This window comes from Manis pentadactyla, chromosome 1 (assembly GCF_030020395.1).
Source record: "Manis pentadactyla isolate mManPen7 chromosome 1, mManPen7.hap1, whole genome shotgun sequence".
In the NCBI taxonomy this organism is placed as follows: Eukaryota; Metazoa; Chordata; class Mammalia; order Pholidota; family Manidae; genus Manis; species Manis pentadactyla.
Genome location: NC_080019.1, coordinates 21,838,303 through 21,863,059, shown reverse-complemented (window position 1 = coordinate 21,863,059; position 24,757 = coordinate 21,838,303). Strand labels below are relative to the sequence as shown.

The 24,757-nt window shown below is 40.2% G+C and overlaps 1 protein-coding gene across 7 annotated transcripts in view; it reads right to left on the bottom strand.

Annotated features, from left to right (window-relative positions):
- DCLK2 (doublecortin like kinase 2) overlaps positions 1 to 15,720 on the bottom strand; it is a 140,709-nt gene extending 124,989 nt beyond the window's left edge. For all 7 annotated transcript variants that reach the window (XR_005025290.2, XM_036887835.2, XM_036887836.2 and 4 more), the window contains exon 1: positions 15,159 to 15,720. Coding sequence is in view for 6 of the 7 variants with exons in the window: in XM_036887835.2 (XP_036743730.2) it covers positions 15,159 to 15,579 (421 nt within the window). In the remaining variant the exon portion in view is untranslated. The remainder of the gene's footprint in view (positions 1 to 15,158) is intronic.
- Positions 15,721 to 24,757: the final 9,037 nt, after the last annotated feature.

The following is a 24,757-nucleotide window of genomic DNA, read 5'->3' as shown; positions in this document are numbered from 1 at the left end:
GAATTATACATCACATGAATGTTTTAATGAGCAAAAATAAACAATTAAGATTTTGCTTTAATTTTATAAGAGAAAGCTAGCCTCACATCAAAAGGCTTACGATTTTTACCTATGATACAGATGTAATTGTAGGTTCTGATCCAAAATACTAAGATGGAAGAGAAAAAAAGGAATCGCAGCAGGAGAAAGTGATTTTTTTTTTCCTAAGGCAGGGAGAAGTCAGTTCAGGGGAAAGTTTTTCCCAACATGAAAAAAAAAGCTACTGGCTACAAGAAACAGAACAGGAGCAAGTTTAATATGTTAAATTTCCTTGATCAATCTAGTCCCAGCCAGGAGACTTCAAAATGTCAGAATGAAAATAAGTTGACTTGTCTTTTAATTTATTTGTGTGTGGTTACAGATAAATTTTAATCTCCTCCCTCTCTTCTTTCCTCCCTTCATAATGTTTCTATTAAAAAGCTGTAATAAAAATGTAAAGTTTTGAACCAGGGCTGACAAATGCCTGCTAGACAGAGCCTCACCCCTTGCCTGCACCCACTGGCAACACAAATCTGAGTTCAGAGTACTCTGCTGTTAAGCCTAGACTCCCCATCAGACTAGGTACTAAGCACATACTATGTGCCAGCTCACATGGTAGGTGCTGACAAGATATCAAATACACTTGGGCGTCCTTGGCACCTAGTACTTCAGTGCAAAGGTTCAAGACATGGTTTTGAGGTCACAGCTGTGTCACCATATACTGGACACATAAATCCCTACAGTATCGTAATAATACTTTGGTAACAATAGCCACCAAGATACACAGGCTAGCTTCCTTTGTCATGTCCCCACTAATATCAAGCAAGTATAATTCTCTCCTAGTTGTAATTTTGTCACTGACATAGATTTGCCTACAGGGAGAGAATATACTGACAAAAGAATTTAAGATTTTGATTCCCTGGGCACTTGCTGCTAATCAAACAATAAATTATCATTCTCTGTTAGATACTAGGCACCTACAAGATTCCTTAGAAGAAATCAGCCTCCCCCTAATCAGGTTTATGCTGCTGTAGGGATTCTTATTTAACATTTGGTACCCCCTGCCAACTTGTCACTCTCCCTTCCTCTCCATCTGGGTGAGGAACACCACTTCCCACTCAAACTGCTCAGCCAGAAATGTAGGCATCACCCCTCTCTCTGCGGTTTCCTATATACTACATTCTGACATCAAGTTCTCTCCGCTCTATCTTCTGAATAATTCTAGAAATGCCCCTTCGCTCTGCCTTTTTGCTACCCACTTCCCACTTGTATCAATGCTAGAATCTTCTGTGTTCTGCTCATTCCCCAGATACATAATGAGTTTTCCACATAGCAGTGCAAGTTATGTTACTGATACAACTGAAAAAGTATATCCTAAAGTAATGAGTCTTGATATACCATAAAATGCTACATGAGATGGTTTTTTTAACTCCGACCAATACATATTAAAACTGTGCTTGCCAAAACAAGGGAAGAATAGGCATCACATTTAAAAATTAGAATTAAACTAGGATGTATGTATGTATAACAATATCATATAATGATTTATGAAAAATACAGCAGTCCCTGAAGTCAAGAACTGATCTGACATTCTCAGCTAGGCCTCAGTGTTACAACCTGGTCTCACAGTCAGACCTACATTCTCACAGTCAGACCTATGTTCTGTGAGATACAATCTCACAGAATGGCTATATCGAAGTCGTTCTGAGATTATGATAAAGTGACATAAAATAACGCTACTGTGCAACCTATAAAATACCAAACATTCCCCTCTCACACTACCACTTCTTTACCAATTACAGCTTTTTCTTTAATCTAGTCTTCCCTCCCTATAAATAAGATTTAATGAGATACCCAGTCACAGAATTGTCCTTCATTCTGACGGCACCCAATACAGAGCAAGTCCCTGCTTCCTTACATCCTCCCTGAAGTAATCTGGCCAAAGCCCAAATTCTATGATAGGTCTAATACCCTCTTATGGAGATGCCCATGGTATCCCATAATGCCCATTCTTCTTTTACAATGAGTAAAAACTCAACTTATTCAACTATAGGTATGTTTGTGGTCTTTGTGATGAAAATTGATATATACACACACACACATATTCATATTCAAATTCCCTCTCTCTGTCTCTTTCTAATAACAGCTCTTTGCCCATAACAAATTGGGGGGAAATCATCTTGGGAATTAGGATTACGTGAATACTAAATACAAAGAAAATCTCCTTTCTGCACAGTAAGATGGATAGAAACATATGGTGGTTCTACAACGTAACTGTTTGCAAGCACATTACAGAATAGAAAGTCTTCCAATTTCCTTCAAGACTCTATAGCAGCACAGCTATGGCTTCTTACTGTTGACATCTGTTCAGACACTTTACTTCATCTTTAGCAAGTTGAAAAACTGGGTACAGTTGTGTAATACAACCTAGGTATTTTTTAACCATTCACTTTCATCCTTATACAAATGAACTGCCTCCTGTTTAAGAGGCAAGAGGCTTTTGAAGGCTAGAAACTCCCCAATTCCTATTCCTCTGAAAACCTTCATTCCTACAAATGGATTTCAGTCTGTGCCAATTTTCGCCACCCCCTTTCCGCTGTTAGTGATAGGGGGACCCTCCTCGTATTCAGCATTGAGTCCCTCCACCAGGATTTGGGTCTTTCTCTCTCCTCATGCTGAGGTTTCAGGGAAATTTTCTTCCTTCTTGCATTTAACCAGACAGCCCTCTCTACAGATTATATGCAAGTGTCTCCTGCCTTAAACACACACAAATCCTACCCTCTATTCATTCATCCCACTCTGTCTAATGTGCTTTGGGCTTCCACTCACTGCCAAACTGAAAAGCATTCCTCATTTGTTTTTTTCCCACTTTCTCACCCACTCTTTGCTCTTAAGGTGCTGCAGCGTCGTTTTTGCTCCCTGCCCTCCCCCTGGCTGGAACACCCCGATCCCCAAGTATTTCTCTCCTAATTGCCAACTGCAAAGTACATCTTCTAATTTCACTGGTGTCTTCTGAGGGCATTGGACACCAACCATGATTCTCTTTGTGCAAATCCTTTTTTCTTAGTTTCCATGACCTGATCTCTTCCCTTTCGGTTAACCCCTTACTTCTTTGTTGTTCCTTCTTGGCCTGCTTTTTAGGGTCCTCTTCTCCCACCCATCCACCTCGTCCCTGCCCCATCCACTTAGACTCTGCCCCAAAGGCTTCAATCACCTTCTGACGTCTCCAGCCGAGTCCTTTCTCTTAAATTCAAACCACTTAGAGAACACCTCTACCAGATAATCTACAGATATCTCACATGCCACATGTCTGAAACTAACCTCACTCCCCATTATTGCCATGCTGACCTCAAACTCTCCCTTTTCTGAATTCCCTGGCTTACTGAACAAATCACCGCCTACACAGTCAGCTAAGAGAAAACCGAGACTCCTGCCTCTTTCCCCACATTCAACAGAATCAGCAAACCCGTTGCCATAGGTCTAAGCACCTCTGCAATCCCTTCCCCTCAACCCTGCCTTCTTTCTTTTCTCTCTGGAGTAGAGTAGTTAAGCTCCCCATATCCTCCTCACTCCCTTATCCTCCACATGGCTGTCACAGCAATTTTTTTTTAATGTGGAGCTGGTGTCTTTTGCCTGCTTCACTGAATAAAGGCCATCTCCTCAGCATGTCACACACTTCCAGCCTCTCTCCCATCACTTTCCCAAAGGTTCCCAAGTTAGCGTCATAGCTGTATATTTGCAATTTCCTTCCAAACTCATCATACCCTCTTATTGTCATTCCTTATCAAGTGCCTGAAATAACCTTCCTCCTCCTCCTCCTGCCTTGCCTCTTTCCTACTGACCAGTCGAGGTTAGCCACCCCTGGCAAGGCTGTAAAGCAGTAGGAACTGTCATCTATTGCCGGAAGGATTTTAAATTGATGTACTCACTTAGGAAAACAAGGTGGGCATTACCTAGTACTAAGTTGACAACATAAGTATTATATGACCCAGAAATTCACCCCAGGAAAATATCCTGGAGAAACTCATGCACATGGGCAACAGTGTGTGTATGCAGATATAGGTGGGCAAGCATGCACACAAACGCCCTCATAGAAGCATCACTCAAGAATCAAAGATGAGAATCAATCCACATGTTCACCAACAGGAGAATAGATACATAGATTGTGGTGTGGTCATGTAATATACTACTAATGCAATGGAAATGGACAAATGAGCTATAATCAACAACTTGAATGAAGTTTATTTTATAAACAATGGTGAACAAAACATGACAACAGAATATATGCAGTAGGATTCTAGATTCTATTTCTGTAGAGTTCAAAACAGACAAAATAGAACTATATTGATCAGGGATAACTTCATCAGTGGTAAAAATATAAAGAAAACTAAAAGCCAGATTATTATTACCTAAAGAAGAGTTTTAACTAGGAAAAGCCTCTCAGATTCTGGTAATACTGTTTCTTGACATGGTTGGTAGTTACAAAGGGGTTCAATTCATAAAAACTCACTGGTTTTTTATGTGCATGCATTTATATGTACTTTCTGTCCGTATGTTATATGTCATAATTTTTCAAATAAAATTTTAAAAGTTACATCATTCTTGAGTGCTCTTATTGTATACCCTGAGTTAATGTGTCAATTTCTCATAATCATTTATTCTTTTCTGTCTTTCCAGTGGTTCTACGTGGAGAATTTTTTTAATCAGATGATTTTGTTGTACAAGTACAGATGCCTGGACTTCGCAATTCACCTGAACCAGAATCACTGGAAGGTGGGAGCAGAATATGTAGGGAAGGTTTTTTAATTTCACAAGTGACTCTGAGAACAATCTCTCCTTACACCACTGCCTAGACTAGAAGCTCCTGGAAAAAACTGACTGAACCTTCTTCATACCGCCCACATCTAGCAAAGTACCTGGTATATAACAGGCACTAAACACATGTTTGAGTAACGATGAAAACAAAGCAATGATGAAAATGCGTATTTCTAAATTAAACTTAAACATCTCATGGTTTGGATTTGCATCACTTCTAGGTAAAACATCTGCAACAAAATGACCCTGGGAGCCTCAGAGTCAGGCTCCTGAAAAGAGACTGCGCATGGTCTGAGACACTCTTATGTCATGCCGTCCATCAAAGGGTCATTTAAGACGTACAGGAAAACAAGCAGGATATGAGGGTTGCCTAGTACCTACCAATGTTTCTTCACTTCAGACCAAGCATCAGGAGTCCAGGACATGTTTTTAGTCCAATAAATGTAGTGATTTTCAATCAATGGAATACAGGTGTGTGTGCTTTTATATATATGGTGTGTGTGTTATATATATGGTATATTTCTAAAAGCTAAATCACAGTAATCCCTCAACATTTAAAATGTCGATTTAATGTTAGAAATTGCAAATAGCCATACACAACCTTATGGAGTTGGAAATTCAATTACAGTATGTTTTAACCTACTTTTCTATAGGTTTCTATAGTCTCTCATCCACCTCTGTTAAAATACTTACATTAATTGCCTATTACCACGAGTGAGTTTGTAATCACAAACTATGTTTACATTCTTGGCAGAAAATCAGTTGTACAAAATTTGGATGTCGAAACTATACCTAACTCTTGGAGTTAGAGGCAAGCACTGAACTTGATGATGAAAAGGAAAACTTGTTTATAAGTCTAAAGCACAAGGGACTCTTCAAGCTTAGAGAAAAGCCCCCCTCCGACAAGTACACACATGCACACACATTTTAATATGGCAGCACAGAAAAGAAAAGAAAGCATGACTGACATTTTAGGTCTGACATCAACAAAAATCTTAAGAATCTAAATTCTTTCCTAACTTCCAAAACTAAGAAAAACAAATTACTGCCAAAGGCATGTAACCAAGGAAAAAAAATTCAGGGATGTTGCATCTACAGTACAGTTTGATGTCCTTCTTCAAGTACAACATTTGTGAGGCTGTCCTACTGGGTGGGTTATAATGTGCATAGCTTCGTCTAAAGTACATCAGAGATAAGTTCCCATGATCCTTGGGTGAAGAAAAATATCGGGTGAGGAAAAAGTAAGAGGGATTTCTTATTCTGTTGCGGGAAACAACTTAACTGGGTTTTCTACCCAAACTGTACAGAATTTCAATTTACAGGTTTCAGTAGAGTAACATGAAGTGTGCTGCTCTGGCCGGGATGCTGTTCTCACTCTGCACTCATTTGCTGTGTCTCTGAACCATTCATTGTGCTTTCACAAAATGAACATGTTCCTGCAGGGTAGGGCTGAGGACACAAAATGAGATCTTTCACCCCTAAGACCAACGCTCTTTCAATACATCTAAAGGCAACTGGCTGAATCAAGTCATCTCCTAAAGTCACATCCAGCTGTACAGTCTATGACACCATCCAATGAGAAAGGGGTACAAAAGCTACTTTGAACATCTGAATATCTATGAAAAGGGATGCCCACAAATCCATGTTTCAGCATTCAAAGTCAGGAGAAGTTTAACTTAAGACAAAAGAAATGAGGTAAAAGTAAAAACAAAATCCTACACACTAACCAAAAGGCTTAAAAGCATACCCACCAGAAGAGATTGTATCTAATCTCCAGGAAGGATGGAACCTACGTATCATGTTCATTATCTTTTTCATTCCTCATGCCTGGGCCAAGCATATTCCACAATCTACAAGAGTTCACTATGGCAATTTTAATTCTGGGCTTATTTTGATGAGAAAATGTTTATATCGTATATTCTGGAGCACATGAACAACTGCTTCTAAATCAAGTATAATCAGACCACTCAGTATCCACAGCCTCAACTCCTTTGGCACCAAGTGGTGTAACTTTGCTGGGAGTTAATGGGGAAAAAGAGAAGTGGGTTTAATGTGTTCACAGCAAGTTAAGGCCAGAGGACATAATTTTACTTTGCAGGAAAGAAGGTTCATTAGCAGTGCAAAACGGACTCATTCCATGGCCTTCTCAAATACAGCACACCAAACTCAGCAGGCAGTACCACGGTCACACTGGAAACACCAACTTAGTTTGAGTAAATAGTTCTGTAGCTTTTACTGGTTATGCAGTTTGTTGGTATTCACATTGCCAATTTGTTTAGGTTGTATTGCTGTGTAAGACCTATCTTTATAAATATTTAAGTGACAATATAATCAAAGTAATTAAGGCAATACTGGCCTTTTGCAATTTGGCAGTTAGATTTTTACATTGATTTTCATTTTAAGTAGCCCAAACAGCAAAAGCTTGAGAAACACTGCAATCTTAAGAACACTGACAAAGAGAGAGACCTTCAAACATAAGGTGCCCATCTAACAATATTTGTAAAGAACTGGGGCACAAAGAATACAACTTCTCAGATTCAAAAAGACATATGCACCCTTATGTTTATTGCAGCACTTTTTACAATAGCCAAGATATGGAAACAACCTAAGTGTCCATCAGTAGATGAATGGATAAAGAAGATGTGGTACATATACACAATGGAATACTATTCAGCCATAAGAAAGAAACAAATCCTACCATTTGCAAGAACATGGATGGAGCTGGAGGACATTATGCTCAGTGAAATAAGCCAGGCAGAGAAGACAAGTGCCAAATGATTTCCCTCATTTGTGGAGTATAACAATGAAGCAAAACTGAAGGAACAAAATGGCAGCAGACTCAGAGACTCCAAGAATGAACTAGTGGTTACAAAGGGGAGGTGGCGAGGGAGGGAGAAGGAGATTGAGGGGTATTATGTTTAGTACACATGGTGTGGGGGATCATGGGGAAAACAGTGTATCACAGAGAGGGGACATAGTGCATCTGTGGCATCTTGCTGCAATGATGGACAGTGACTGCATTGGGGTATGGGTGGGGACTTGACAATATGGGTAAATGTAGTAACCACATTGTTTTTTCATGTGAAACCTTCATAAGAGTGTATATCAACCATACCTTAATAAAAAATTTTTTTAAAAAAAAAGAAAGAAACTGGGGCATAATGGATATACAGTCAATCCTCCAATTGGCTCATCAGTTGAGCAGAAACAAAACTTACCTTGACAGTTTCCCTTATCCCTTAAGTCTCACTGTGAGTCTAAGGGAAAGACTTGGCCCCAGTTTTAAGCAGATGACTGATAATGAAGATGGCTTGAAAAATTTGGAGCAAGTGATGAAGGATTAAAAACCAGATGTTTGTCCAAAAAAAGAGGCAATGTTTAGGGGATGTGAAGGAAAGGGAAATAGTAGAGGAAAGTATGCCGACTGTTTCAAGATGTCTGAAGGGCTGCCGTGTAAAAGCAGGATGAGCCCTACATAGCTCCAAAGGGTGGCTCAAGAATTACAGTGAGGAAGTTATGAAGGCATAAATTTTAGTTTAAGATGCTGAGGACCAATACCACATACAAAGAGCCACTGCCTGCTAGGACTCTGCTAAGTATATAATGTATTATATACATTATAAGGTTCATATAGAACTTGCTGGCTATTGGTCTTTATCACTAAACTAAGAGATGAGTTTACATCCAGCTATTTCTCAACTTCTTTCTCTCACAGAGGCTTGATGAAGAGTATAAACAATAGTAAGTTTTCCTAAAGCCTTTTCTCTTTTCTTGATTCTTTAGCAGATAAGGCAAAATACTGTTAAGTAAAAGACCAGGATGATGGGCAAGGGGTACTGGAGATGAGAGCATCAATCACTGCCTTTAAGAAATTATTTTTAAAGAATGACAATGTAATTAACAAATAACCCAAAGTTTGTAAAACATATAGTGAAAGAAGAGACCAGTGAAAATATTTTTAAACTTCTACTGTGAAATATTTTGGGTGAAAGTGATTATAGTTTAATCAAAATAAAATAACAGGTAACAAAGTATATCATAACTGTGAATTATTATATTTACATAAAATAATGATGATGTCAGCAAATGTCTTACTGTAATCAAAAGTACTTAAGTTGATCTCAAAAACCAGTATTTTCCCATTCCTTCAGTCTATATAAGGTAGTAGCTTCTGAATAATTACAATGACTTAACTGCTTTATTCTACTTCTGCAAATCTAACCAACTACCCAGCTGTCTTCATGAGGAAAGACTTTTTAAAACCCTGTCCACTTTCCTACCTATTAAACTAGCTCACATACGGCACGAAAGTAAAAGTAATCATCAAATATCATATTTCAGAAATATTTGTAGGATGAGATAAAGAAATGAACAAGGCCACCGTGGTCCCAGCTCTCATTAGATTTGTAATCTTCTCTTTCCTGAGAACATTCTATGGAGAAGATTTTCCTATAGGTTATTGAGGGTTCTAAGAGGTCCATCTGAATCTGTGTTACCACATCTGATCACAAAACCTGGCCAACCTTTAAAGAGGGACACATGGAGCCAAGATCATTTCTCTTTCCCACTCCCAGAAGCATTTCTCACAATCACTAAACTTTAAAAGGAAAAGGGCCTTATCAATTACCTAAACTCTCTCATCTTATAAATGAGGAAACCAAAGTAAACAAGCCAACTCTGCAGAATCTGAATGCACAATACTTTACTTCGCAGGTGTACAGGATAATGATTTTATCTCAAGAACTATACATGAATATCCTAAATTGTCTACACCTATGGCCACTGATGAACTACTGGCAATCTTCATTTTCCAAATGTAAATGATTAACAGATTTGGCTACGCGATGATGGAGCTCTGGATTGCTGATTATGACCTATATAAACCTGAAGGCTCAGAATGGACCCCATTTCCACACAGGTGGTAGAAGATCGCAGTTAACATTACTGAAGTTCAAAAGCCAAGGAAAAAATCCTCAACTTCTAGTTCCACTTCTTACAATAGGTACAAGGTGGCAATTTCTTTATTTCCGCAGATCCTCAACTTCCCCATATGTAAAATGGGACAGACAATGCAACCATATTTCACAAGGTATTCAAGGATTAAATAAGTGAGATGAAACATGCGAAGTACTTCATGCAGTGATTGTATATAATACATCTAGCAGATGGTACTAAAGCTGAGAAGGAAAGGATCCTGAATCCTTAGGGTACTAATGCTGAGAAGGAAAGGATCCTTAATCCTTAGGGTAGTGGTATACTTTATCAACAGAAGAGACAAAAACAGAAGTGGTGTGAACTGACAGAAGAGAAAGAGACCTAACCAGTCAGTACAGACCCTCAGCGTGTCCCCTGGCCCGCTCAGCAATGAGGAAAGCAGTTTATCAACCACTGCGCAAGGGAATCTAGTTTTATTTCACATCACAGGACCACAAAACATCCACATCTGCTGCTTGAAACCTCATAAAATATTGATCTTTTCTTATAACTACCAGAGTATGACTGCATCATAGTCTAATCTCATAAATGCTCTCCAAAATATTCCCTTTTTTTCAACATTTTAGAATTCTTTATTCTTCAGGTGAAATTTTCTCTTATTACCTCTGGAAGAGATATGCAACCGTCTTATAGCACCACTGAATGTCCATGTTTTAAGAAAATGAGCTGAAGAGAATCAGATTTATAGAAGCAAGTATTACAGAAGAGTCATTCTCTCCACAAGGAGTTAGCACAGCATCTTTACCTGTGCTATAATCCAACTTTTCAAAATACATATTCTCCCAAATATATTTAGAGAATATATATTTTGAAAAGTTGGATTATTCAAACTTAATTCATACAAAACTTTCCTTGACAACCAAGGGACTTAGAGGTAAATTATTTTATGGGTTATTTATTCAATGAATTTACTGTATGTCTAAGACCCGACCTCAGGATGCTCTCGGTCTAGCGCAGAAGATAGGCCCAATGTACCACGAATTACCAAGATAAGTGTTGTAATAGAGGTCAAGAGAAATGCTGTGAGTAAGCAGAGGGAAAAGCTTAAGTTTGACCAGGTCTTGGCTTCAACATGTTTCTCTGGGAAGCCTTTCTCATCATCCAGGCCAAGCATCCCTTGTGCCTCACCTCATCACCACTTCATTCACCACACTCGAGTTGGAACCATCATGTGTGTGTGCATGTGTGTGTGTGTATGTACATGCTCACATATCTCTCTAGAATGTGAACATCTGGAGGAAAACTGTATCCTCCGCACCTGGAACAAATACGCTCTTGATCAGTGACCACTTGAGACCAATTCCTAAGGTATGGGAAGAGACTTTGTAGAGAGGTGAGACTTTGCAGTGGGTCTTGAAGAATTTAGGTAGAGAAGGCTTTGCAGACCTAAGATTCAGTACTTAAAGTGCCAAGTCCAATCATCATATATGCCTCTAATGTGTACTAGTTTGACATCTATGTGCAAGTATTTTATAATTCATGGGTTTACATTTCTTTCCTCACCCTAACAGGTTCCAACAGTTCAGTTTCTATTATTATTATTATAAAAACCTATCTTTCAGTGGAAAAAAGGAACTATATAATATGGGATCTTATGGAGACTCACTTTTTTACTTAAAATCTCTCAGTAACTGTATTTTGGTTTAACACCTTCAAAGAGATTGCCCTAACCAGATTCAATAAACTAGGCTTAGTAGGAGAACCTCAGAAATTTAAAGTGCTTGATTTCTTTAGAACCTTTTCTTTAATTCAAGGTAATTTACACCAATTTTCAAGTTAACTTAATGGAAATATCATTTATCAAAATAATCAGAATTCTCCCACATGCCAAAAAGTTCAATCAGTTTATTACTGGCTGAGGGGCAAAAGGCTGAAATAACACAAAACGATATTTTACTTTGAAGTAAGAGAGGCAGAGATAGGCAGCTATTAATTCTTCTGTTTCCTGGCAAACACTTCTTCAGAGCTCACACCCACCCCTGATTGGTAGGAGGGCATTTGCAGCCTTGCCAGTTTTCTGGAAAACAGGTTCTGGGTAGACAAAGGCAGCCCAGGCCATCATACACTCAGTAAATAACCACTAAAGTAGGGGAAGGGTACGTATTTTTAGACTAGTGATTGAATTTAGAGAGGTGATCTGCCCACCTCCCATTTAACAGAACAGGACACTGAGGCCCAGAGAACTGAGGTGAGTTTTTCTCAAATCAAGAGTCAGTCTAGATCCTGACATGGTCAAGCATTGTTTCTACTTCCCTTGGGTGTCTCTCTTTGGGACACCAGTTTCTACAAATATAGACAAAATGTTCAGAAAGGGAGAATACTCACAGACCTACTAAACTAAGAGTAGGAGTTCTAACTCTCAGCCCCAAACACCAGGCTGAGTCATCTGGACATCCTCAATTGTCTGTCGAGATGCTACGAGCTTGGCTGACTCATGGCTTCAGACAGCTCAACCTAATTTTCCCAGGATTGACTGTTAGGATTCATACTTACCCTCTGAGAGAAGGTCCATATCGTTTTAAAGAATAAGCAGGATTATAGGGATGCACAGCACCAGCTCAATTAAATCAATCCATCAAGGGGAGGTAAATAAACCAATAGGCTGAAGACGCCTAGTGTAGCCACAAGAGGAGTGCCAGCCAACACCTGAACACTGGACTTAGTCTCCAGAGACTCACGAGGTCAAGGGCAGAAGAAAGAAATTTGGGCCATGCAAATTTCTTTTGTTATCTGAGTTCAATGGGACTGGGGCTCTAAATGAGTGAGTGTTCATGCCCAGCTGTCTTTAGTCATCACTTTCTGTTCTTCATTAAAAATATTTTAGGAAAAACAATTATCTCCTAAACTACAAATTTCATCGGATGGAAGGGGCAGAGGAAATAAGAGTAGAACATACTGGTATAAAAAATACAATCAGAGAATATTTATTAAAAATTATGAACTAAGATGAAATAGTCAATTTTGACAACATGAGTAATACCACAGACCTATTTTTACTAATGCAAATAATTTCACTGGTAGCTTATCAATTCTTCTGCTTGATAAATCTGAAATACAAGCACACAATTTTAACTGAAAGTTTATTTAAATTCTTGAACGGTTGAAATTAAGCATTAAAAACTGCCTTGCATCAGGGTATTCTGCTCATTTGGTTGGAAATTCAAGACTAAGATAAAGATCCACTGCCAGAGAGAATGCCACTATGATGAAAGAAGTGCACAAATTTTCTTCTTTCACAGTAATTTTATTATACCATATACTGCTTGAAACAAGTGGACAATTGGCTAGACTAGGGAAGCATGTCTGTTGTGCTAATATTTGTGTTATACCACTTATACTGGGGTGTATTTTGGGCCTACATCTACTAATGGTTCCCCACCCTCCAAAATCATGAATGAATGATTGAACAGAAATTTGTGAACCTTCCATTTATAGTTTGAGAATTAGTCTCAGTAGACCATGCAGCACCTGGGCAATGACAAACTGCAGGTATAATGAGTACTCTTGTTAATTAATGTGCGTAATGGTCATCCTTGCCATCTCCCCTATGGAGTCCATTAATTTCATGTAGCAAACAACACTTCTAAAATTACTTCAAAAAATGACATTAAGATTGTGGTCCCTCCTCAGACCACACTAGGCACAGGATCCCAAGGGCGTGGGAGTAATGACTGGTTATGCATTGGCTTGACCCTTCCACAAGGCTGCTAAACTAGCCTTGGGACAGTCAGAAAATTTGTTAGTTTTGAAATATCTAGGGAAATGTTTTAAGTATTTAACAGGATAAAGAAAAGCCATAAAGCCCTTTTAACAATGTTTCTTCCTTTTATTTATACTCCTCTGCTTGTCACTGTCTTCTCAGGAAGCCTTTAAAGCCAAAACATAAAATTAACCAAGAGACTGTGCGAATCCCAAACACACATACAATGAAGAGACAACTTCATTTTGCCTGTGTCCTCATCCAACCAGTGCAGGGAAAACTTCTGGTAACAGGGACTATATAGAGAAGCTATATAGTCTGTTAGAACTATACAGTCAATGCAGAGAAACTTAATCACTATCAGGACTCCTCAGTGTGGCTACATCAATTTATTAAAGGTGAGCTATCAATGGAAGGGCACATACTGCAAGTACTGTGTGACAAGCCATGTTGCTTAAGTTTCCTCATGTGTAAAATGGGCATAATGCCCATTTAAGACACAGAAAATAGAAACAGTTGACTCAAAGTTCAGCTTTCTTTCCCTGCCAAGCCAATATTGCTATGACTACACAGAATGTGCCATTTGCATTAAGATGCATGCGAGCAAATGTATGTAAACACGCAGTCAGCACACACTTGGGTTCTGTCTGATTTAACAGTGCTGCTTAAATCTGGATACAGGTTTTTAACTACTAGTGAGGTTTTTTCTCCCTGAAAGGAAAGAGGAGTAAATACTGCAGGAATTCAAGGATGACACAACATAGTCAAGCAATCCCTCTGAGTGAAGCATGGTTGACACTCTAGGATTACTAATTTATAACAGGCCCCCAGGGCTGATTTCAATAGCCTCTAACTAGTTTTCAGTAAGGGAAGAAGTAGGAGAGATTGACCTTGATTCACCTATTAACAACTAAACGTGGAAAATCCTTTAATACAGTGGTTCTTAATCTTGGCTGCACATTGGAATCACCTGAAGAGCTTTCAAAACTCCAGATGCCCAGACCACCGCCCGAATCTATTATATCCGCATATCTAGGAGTGGGGCCCTGGTACCTGTGTTTTTTTAAAGTCACCAGTGACCCAAGATGCAGCTAAGGCTGTGAACCACTGTCTGGGATCAACCCTGCTGACCTCATGTAACTTCTGCTGCAAGGAAACCAGGAAAGCCAATCTAGAGCGTTTCACAACCACAGCTTCTAAGCAGAGCAGTTACAACGGGGTCCCCAATTGTCAGACCACCACAGGTGCCTGCGCTGAGGTCCACACAGAGGGCTGAACGGACCACTTATGAGCTAGAGGATTACCTAGATCCTCATGGAGAGCCATTCTGTCCAGTCTGCACTTCATAAAGAAAAAAAGTTCACCAATCTTAAGCGATGTCTCCGAAGCCCGTTAGCCTGCCTGTGTTCCTGGCAAATCTCTTGGGGAAGGACAGTCGAATGTATGTGAGAGCGCGCCCCACACGGGGCCTACGAAGCAGCAGACAGAACCCTACAATTCCCCGTGGCCGCCTAGAAAACAACCTGCAGGCTCCCCTCAACGCGGGGCAGGCGGGGGCGCGCGGGCCCGTGGCCGCTGCACCTGCCAGCGCGCTGGGTCGCACCTGCCGCGCTGGGCCCTCCCCTCCTACCTTCCAGCAGCTCGTCCAGGCTGGTGACCTTCCGGCTGCCGTCGATAGTGTAGATGGTGCGGACGCCCTGGGGCAGGTTCACGTTGTCCGACAAGGAGCGGGTGAGCTCCATGAGCAGCGCATCGAAGGACCGGAAGCGGTCGCTGGAGATGGCAAACACCAGGCCCTTGAAGTAGCGGTCCCCATTCCGGTAGAAGCGCGCCTTCTTGGCCTTCTTCTCCGAGCTCAGGGCCTGCAGCGTGCGCGTGCGATAGAAGCTGCAGTGGGCACTGTGCGCCGGGCTGGGGATGAGGCCGTTCCCCTTGGGGCCGGAGCTGCTGCTGCCGCCGGAGGAGCTGGGCGCCCCTCTCCGCGACCCCGGCCGCGGCCTTTTGTCCCGTTCCTCAAAGTGCTCCAGCTCAATACTCCTGGTGCTGGCCATCACGGCCGCTCCGAGGGCTCCCCACCGACACCGTCGTGGCCAAAGCCTCCAGGTAGCCTAGGGTCGCGGCAAGCAGCACCGCAGGGACGGCTAGGACGGGCAAACGCGCCCGGCCACCTGGCGCTGGCGTCCCGCCCCCTCCTCGCAGGTGGGACGGCTAAGCCGTTGCTCCGGCCCCGAGCCCTCCCCCGAGAGCGGCCGCAGCGGCGAGCTGCCCAGCTCGTTGTCCGGGCGGCGGGCGCGGTCCCGCCCGCCGGGGAGCCCCACGCCCCCCCAGGCACCTCCTCCACCAAGCCACGCCTCACAACACCCGCTCGGGGGCCGGTCAGGCGGCGCAGCTGGGCCGCCCGAGGCTCGCCCCGGGCCCGCGAGCGCACACAAAGCTCGGGCGCCCGCCGCGGCTCGCGGCCGCCCGCCGCTCCCGGGAGGCCGAGGGGGAGGCAGGGAGGGGGGGAGGGGCTGGAAGCGTGGGAGAGGCGCCGCAGCCTCGCTAGTCCCCCGGCTCTGCCCGCGGGCGGCGCGCGCCGGCTCAGGCCGACAGGACCGTGCGGGCGCCCGTTCCTCCCACAGAGCCCGGCCCTGGAGAGAGGTAACGCGGCCCGCCTCCGCCGCGGCCCGCCGGCCAAGCCCGCCGCGAGCATCTGCGCCCCGGCACCGAGCGGGCCGGCGGGGGCTTCCCGCCCCCAGGGGACGCCGGAGCCGGGAGCGAGGGAGGGGCGGGCTGGAGGAGGGGCCGGCCGGGGGGCGCGGGGGGCGGTGCCGCGCTAGGAGCGGCTCCCCCTGGGTCCTAGGCCGCCACGCCCGCCTCCGGCTCCCACCCCGCGCCGCGCGCCACTGGGCGCCGGCGGGCACGCGCTTCTCCGCCTGGGAAACGTAAACGCGCAGGCCAGAAAAACTACAAAGGAAGGGGATTCAAGGGCAGGGATCACATCCCGTCGCCAGCCTCCAAGTGAGGGACCGAGGCCAAACTAGGGCAGAAATCCGAAAGACACTGAATTTAGGCACAGAATTTAGTTTTAAAAAGGAAATCTGGAGATTTAAAAATCGTTTCCTAAAACAGTTTCCGTTGCTGACTCACTAACATGGTATGTTCAGAAACTTTGAATGATCAGAAGTTATTGGGTTTTGAAGTATTTATTCAATCAACAAATACTTAAGAGCATCCCTTGTGCCAGGGATTGTTTCTGTCCCTGAGATGCGTTAGTAAAGGGACAATACCTGCCGCTCCCTCCCACCATTCAAGTGGTATTTCATGTTATCAATTTGAGCTTCTTTTCAAGTAATAGGTTTAACATTTGCAAACACCAATTACACTGGAAATCTTTAGTAGTGCCTGGTCAACTGTAAAGCACATTTTCTAAAAGCTTATGAGAAACATTAGTTACTTTCATTTTGCCATCAGGGAAAGATAAAACTAAAAGATGTTTGGCCCCAATTTGACAGGCGAGTAAGCTACCTTGAAACCTTAAGTTTTGCAGCACCCAGTTCTCTGAGTGTTCCCAGACAGCAAGCCCCTAACCTGTAAGGTAGGAAGGCATGGATGCTTTTCTTGGAATGAACTGAATTCTGCAAGGGCATGAATAAGAAGGCAGAAATATGTGCAGTAGTTCTAAAGCAGCTGTGCATTTGCCCTGGCATGGCACTGCCCCAGAAGATTCCTGCTGATGCACCATGGAGCCCCACGAAGCCTCAGACACACACCTGGCATACCTGGCTTCTACAAGACTAGAGGATGCCAGGAAGTAAGAGCTGAGCTGAAGCTTCAGTGCAGTTTACAAGGGGAAAAATTCTGAAATATAAGTAGTCTATGACCATGATAGACCTCAACCCAGGTCAATTAAATAAGAATTTCTAGGGATGGGTTCTCCAACAGTATTTTTTGAAAATGCCTCTAATGTATAGGCAGGTTTTCCAACTATAGGCTATGTAACATTAAGATTCAAACAGATCAGTGCTTCTTCTCAAACTTTGATGTGCTTATGTGTAGTGGGGGAATCTCATAAAATGCAGGCTCTGATTCAGTAGGTGTGGGGTGGTATCTGAGCTTTTACGTTTCTAACAAAGCTGCTAGTTGGGTACAACGCTTTGAGAAACAAGGAACTAAATGACAAATTCCTTGAGATAAGGCCTCATTAAGTACAGTATCTGCAGAGCCTATCAACTTTGTAGATGGCTTAAAATGGGTGTGTTCATTTGTTTTGCTATTACTATTTCTTGAAGAAAAAACACTATCTATTGCTGTAATATCTAATTATCCCAAACCTAGTGGTTTGCAACAATAAACATGTATTACCTCAGCAGTTTCTGAAGGTCAGGAATCTAGGAACAGCTTCCCTTGAGGTCTCATGAAAATCTCATGCAGCAATCAAGATGTTGAACAGGGCTGCAGTCTTCTGAAGGTTTGACAGGCACTGGCAGATCCACAAAAATAGCTCACTCGCATGGTTGGTAGCAAGCCTCAGTTCATGTCATGTGCATTTCTGTAGGGTCACTTGAATGTTGTTATATAACATGTCAGCCGAGTTCCTCCAGAGAAGCATCCAAGAGAAAACAAAGGTGGAAACCATAATGTCTTTTATGATGTAGCCTTGGAAGTCATATACTGTCATTCCCACAATAGCCCATAGGTTTCGCAGATCAGCCCTGTTCAGTGTGGAAGGAGACTACACAGGTACATGACTAACTGGGGTCAGGGATCATCAGGGTCACCTTGTAGCTGGAAGCACAAGCTTCAATCATTCAAGCCTTAGGGTACTAACGCACATTCTCTCCAAGATACCTGATAAAAGATTTGGCCCTTCTTCCATATGATAAAAAATGCTAGCATTTTAACATTATTCCTTAATATTATATCCCTAGGTTAACCAAAGATTACTACTTTTCAACAGGAATGGGGGGAAAAGAGAAAGTATTTCCAAAGTTGTTACTTAGTTTTTAAAAAGTTATTTTTTACTCCTGCTCTTCCCACTAATTTCTTCAAAAATTATATCCCTGACCCTCATATAAGAGTTAAGATGCAATCACTTTTCATAAGATATTTACTTAGTGAATATGGTATATATTAAAACCCAAGCAGCCGGAATTAGATTTGTTGAGGTGGAAAAAAATTAGTCTCTGCATTACAATTCTAACACAAACAAAATTTGGAGGCTCTGGGTAGGCAACTATTAATTATTTTGGTTTACTTCATGATTTAAGATTTATAGAACCAGAGCAAATTCTCCCTTTTCAAACAGTTGTAGATTTTGCAGAGTAAGGTATTTGAACTGTCATTTCCTTTGTTGAGAAACCCCTTTTCTTCTAACATAGAAACACTATCTGATTTGCTAATCATTCATCCTTCCAAAGATCGTCTGATTCTCCTTGTTGGTTACAAGGTCTACCATCTCTGTCTTCCAGGTACTGATTTAAAAGAGCTTCATTAAGAGGGGCTGACCCTGCTTCTTTACCACCTGGAAACCTGCCTAGACCTTAGTTCTTTGTTGGTTCTGAATTCTCTATCCTTTTTCCTAACCCCTCTTAATTCAACACTTGTCTGAATAAAAACTTTTGTGTGGAGTACTTAAAAATGGCTTCATTTTTGTCTTCTCCATTTTTTGGATTAGAAATGACCCCTTTCTGGTCTTGACAGATTTATAACTAACTCCTGAAGTATCTACTGGATGTGAACATTTTCTTGGCAATAGCCAAGAGGAATTTTTAAAAACCACTTGGGGCAGAAAAATTCAACCAGGCATGAAGGAAAGGTAATTGTTTTTTATTCTCTATACTTTAGATCACCCAGATTAGCCAATACAGTTTGAGAATTTTGGAACTGCCTTTCACCAAGTGGTAACTCCTCCCCCACTCCCCTCAACTCCCCACCTCCACCTTGACTAAGAAATATATCACAAGTTTTTATTTAGCATAATTTGTTTAAATGAGATTTCATTATATACTGCCTTGTGGAGCTTTACAGAAACTTGCCTTGAACATCTCCTGGTTTTACTTCATGCTACTTCTCAAACCATATTGACTAGTCTTCGCTTTTGGCCAGACACTGCTTTTAAAGGCACTCAATTATTTATTACAGAAAGGATGCTTACAAACCTTTAGACTGCACTGTGCTGAGACATTTTGCTGTCTCATGTTTTCATTCCTGTTCACTACCAGCCAAGCATTTCTCCCAGAAGCAAGTGATGAAGCATGTCCTTTCAGTGAAAGGGCCTGGTGACTATGGGCTTGAATTTTTGAAACTAAGCATTAGTTTTTATTTCAGAATCTTTAATGATTATAAATTCCAGTGTTCTGTCAAACTTTAATGGAAAGGGTATAAAGCAAAATGGTTCAGAAAGACACTTGTACCCCATACCCTGTACCCAGTCTGGAGAAAAGATTGGACAAACTGTTCTCTTGTGTTGTCCCACACTGGAGGTTTTGCTGTCCTTTTCAGTCGTGACTCTTACAGCACTTCGCAAATATATTAATGATTTCTTCGGAAACATATATGAGGAAATGCTTAAAACTACCTTTTCAGGTTCAGAAAATTCAAACTTAGTTCATTGGTTAAATCTTTCAGAAATTCCAAGTTTAATATTTTTGTGAAAATATCAATTCATTGAAGAAAAATTCAAATATGCATGCTTTAAATGTCCATAGCATGGAAAATATTTTTTCTATGAGAAAACTGGCTGAATAGTTCTTCCTATTGGTACATTTCACTGTCACAAAGTTTAGAACAAGGAGTCCCACGTTTCATATATTCAAATTTATTTGAAATAAGTTTATTGAAATGTAAATTTCATATATTCAAAATTATACTTCATTATTTTGTCATTTACTATTTCAGCTACAATATTGTTAAAATGAAAATAAACATTAAAGTTACATAACTTTTTTTCTTTGAAAGTGTACTTTTTTCTCTTCAATCTCTTTAAGAAGGAAATCTAGGCAGGAGAAAGTATCCCTTCTTTCCAGATAAGGGAACCATGGCACACTAAATGATTTCAACACCTATTTTCATAATATCAAAAGTGAAAGACCGTGGAAATAGTATACTCATTTTGTTTCTGTAGAATTAAATTTCCCAAAACCAAAATAAAATTTACTCTTTGTATCTAGGCTTTTTATTTATTTAAAATTCAAAAAGAATTATCTTAAAATCGATCATGATTTCAGTGGTTTCCTTCTCTTGGTAGTACATTCCATGTTCACATAAGTACTGAATTCTGACAAACTGTATTCATGTCATTCTATATGTTAGATGAAATAAATGATGGTCATGAGTACTCAAAGGCTAATAAAGCTTTTATAATGATTGTTAAGTAATTATGAGTTAGTGAAACAGATTATAGGCAAGGAAATTAGAAAGATTAAGCAGCAGATATAGAAACTGACTCCAGGGTATGCTAACTCTAGAAAATGTTCATCTCAAGCTTTCAAAATTCATTAATCACAAAGAGTTCTGTCTCTTTAGGAATTTATAGTTAAAAATTAATGATCTTTATGCCTACAATAGGTTTATAATGCAAATTAGCTGGTTATTTTAGGACAAATATTCTGTACCCCATCCATATATTTGAAATATTCGAATGTTAAAACAATATATTTATATTTTATATGGGAATAATGATAGTACTCACACTTGGTCAGTCTCCTTAACTAAATCTTTACTCATTTGGCTATGCATTTAGGTTAAAAAAATCGCTTTCCTTTGGTACTTCCCACAGTCCTATCTGAAATAACTGCTATTGGTCATGACTGCCTGTTCATATTAAAGATTGGATGTGTGTATGTGTGTGTGTGTGTGTTAAGATTACATATCCTAATGTAACTGATATGTTCATTTTTAATAGTTTGTTAATAATATAAAATTACATTTCTTTCAGTACTGAAATTAACTCTCATTAATTACTTTTTGTTATTATTACTATTACAATAATAATATTTTTCTCCTTAGGATTCCTCCCTTTAAGGGAGTGATAAGCCCGTGAACTCCTGGGGTCTTACCTGGTTCAAAAACTGAGTCCAATGTCCTCAGGGAGAGAAATCTGTAAAATGAGCCTGCACTCCAGGGTCCCCCATCCCAGTTGCCATTGCTGTTTCAGTGCCCTGAACTGACATACACCTTCTGATGACCCACTGCTACCTCCTGATGCCAGACTCATGAGCCGCAGCTCTGTGGCTTCAGTTTCTGAAAAAGTAGAGAAGAAAGAAGAGGGTCTCTCTCTCTCTCTCCTTTCTCTCAAAACAGTTAAATACAATCTTGGTACTAGATTGGGATAAAGATCTGTTCCAAGGTGGCTTATATTCTTTTCCACTTAGACATAGAGTGATTAGCTAAAGGAAGTTAACATTCTAGCTTTATAAGTACAAATAAGTAGAAAATGAGGAATGTTGAAGTAATGTCTCCTTAAAATTCTTACTTGATAAGAAGGGCTATCTGAATCTCTTCAGCCTTCCCAGATTCCTCTGATAGACCTGGGAAGACCTACAAACAGTAGGTCTGTAACATTGTGGAAATTATGCAAACCATTAGTAATAACCCAGTTGTTTCTCTTGGAATGTGTCTGGACTCACCTACCTCATATCATATAGTTTACCAGGTTGTCACACAATTCAGTGGAAATTCTTAAAGTGCCTTAGGATGCAAAGGAGGAGGGGGCAGAGAAATACAATATGGTGGCCTTGATATGTCTCTACACACAACTGCTTTATTTTTTGTTTATTTTTTATTGAGATATAATTGACATAAACATTATATTATACAGCAGCTTTATATTTTAACTAATTTTAACTTAAACAATTCAAAATAATACTTTTGATGTTGGACCTGTTGTTTGAATGGATGAATAAAATTAATCACTTTTTCCTTATTACTGATGTTGTCAAAGACTTTCCCCAGGGCAAAAGTTTTACTCCAAGGCAGGTTTCATTAAGAGTGGTATAAACCTGTTTGCTAAAGTTAATATAAAGGTCTCCAACAAGAAACTGTAGTCAATCCCCAGATTCCTTTCAGTCTATCATACCATATCAAGATTTTCAAACAGAGATGTTATTTAGAGAAATTTACCCTCATTCAATATCAGAAAAATCTATTATAATAACTGAAGAAAGTCTTGAAGAATTACTAATGAGGTTGTTGCTGACACATATATTTTTAAAAATACAACTTTATTTGGAGTATATATATATAAATGAGTATATATATGGAGTATATATAAATGAGTGATTAAACAAACCTCTGAAGTGGTTCACAGACTATATGGTATCAGTCAGCTCTGAAACTATTTTTTCCTATCTTTATTATACAATTATGTCTGGTAGACCCAAAATAATCATTTTTTTTTTGTAGGCTAGAAGAATGTTTATTTCTCATCTAGGTGTTTTAAGTGTCTACTATACATCTTTAATACAGAATAAATGGGATTTTTTTAATGCTTAGTTGTTTCAATCTTCTTTTTTAATTGAAGTATCATTGATATACAATCTTTTTTTTTTTTTTAGATAATTATTTTTTATTGAAGGGTAGTTGACACACAGTATTACATTAGTTTCAGGTGTACAACACAGTGATTCAACATTTATATACATGATAATTCTAGGTACCAGCTATCACCATACCAAGTTGTTACAATATTTTGACTATGATATACAATCTTATGTTGGTTTCAAATATACAACACAGTGGTTCAACAGTTATTCATAGTCCTCACCCCCTCTAGTGTGGTCACTATTAACATAATAAGGTGTTACAGAATCATTAACTATATTCTTTGTGTTGTATTACCATCCTCATGCCAACTTATATTGTGATTGCACATTATTGTACCCCTTTACCCCCTTCACCTTCCACCCATCCCCCAACCCCTCCCCCTTGGTAACCACTAGTCTCTTCTTGGTGTCTTTGAGTCTACTGATGTTTTGTTCCTTCTGTTTTGCTTTGTTATTATACTCCACAGATGAACGAAATCATTTGGTATTTGTCTTTCTCTGCCTGGCTTATTTCACTGAGCATAATACCCTCTAGCTCCATCCATGTTGTTGCAAATGGAAGGAATTCTTGTCTTTTTATGGCTAAAGAATATTCCATTGTGTGTATGTACACTTTTATCCATTCATCTACTGATGGACACTTAGGTTGCTTCCATATCTTGGTTATTGCAAATAGCGCAGTGATAAACATAGGGGTGCATATGTCTTTTTGAACCAGGGATTTTGTTTTCCTTGGGTAAATTCCTAGGAGTGGAATTAATGGGTCAAATGGTATTTCCATTTTTAGTTTTTTGAGGAACCTCCATATTGCTTTCCACAACAGTTGCACCAATTTACATTCCCACCAACAGGGTAGAAGAGTTCCCCTTTCTCTGCATTCTCACCAGCATTTGTTATTTCTTATCTTTTGGATAGTGGTCATACTGACTGGTGTGAGGTGATGTCTCATTGTGGTTTTAATTTGCATTTCCCTAATAATTAGCGATGTGGACCATCTTTTCATATGCCTGTTGGCCTTTTGCATTTCCTCTTTGGAGAAGTGTCTGTCCTCCCTTCAGGTCCTCCACCCTTTTCTTAATCAGATATTTGTTTTTCGGGTTTTTAGGCATATGAGTTCTTTATGTATTTTGGATGTTAACCCCTTATCAGATGAGTCATTTCTGAATATATTCTCCTGTACTGTAGGGTGCCTTTTTGTTCTGCTGATTGTGTCCTTTTCTGTACAGAAGCTTTTCACTTTGATACAATTCCATTTGTTCATATTTTGTTTTGTTTCTCTCGCTCAAGGAGATATGTCCAACAAAAGTTGCTCATGCTTACATCAAGAGATTTTTGCCTAGATTTTCTTCTAAGAGTTTTATGGTTTCATGACTTACATTCAGGTCTTTGATCCACTTTGAGTTTACTTTAGTGTATGGAGTTAGACAATAATCCAGTTTCATTCTCTTACATGTAGTTGTCTGATTTTCCCAACACCAGTTGTTGAAGAGGCTGTCTTTTCCCCACTGAATATTCATGGTTCCTTTTACGTATATTAATTGGCCATATATGCATGGATTTATATCTGCACTCTCTATTTTGTTCCATTAATCTATGGGTCTGTTCTTGTGCCAATACCAAATTGTTTTGATTACTGTGGCTTTGTAGTAGAGCTTAAAGTTAGGGAGCATAATCTCCCCAGCTTTTTCCTTTCTCAGGATTGCTT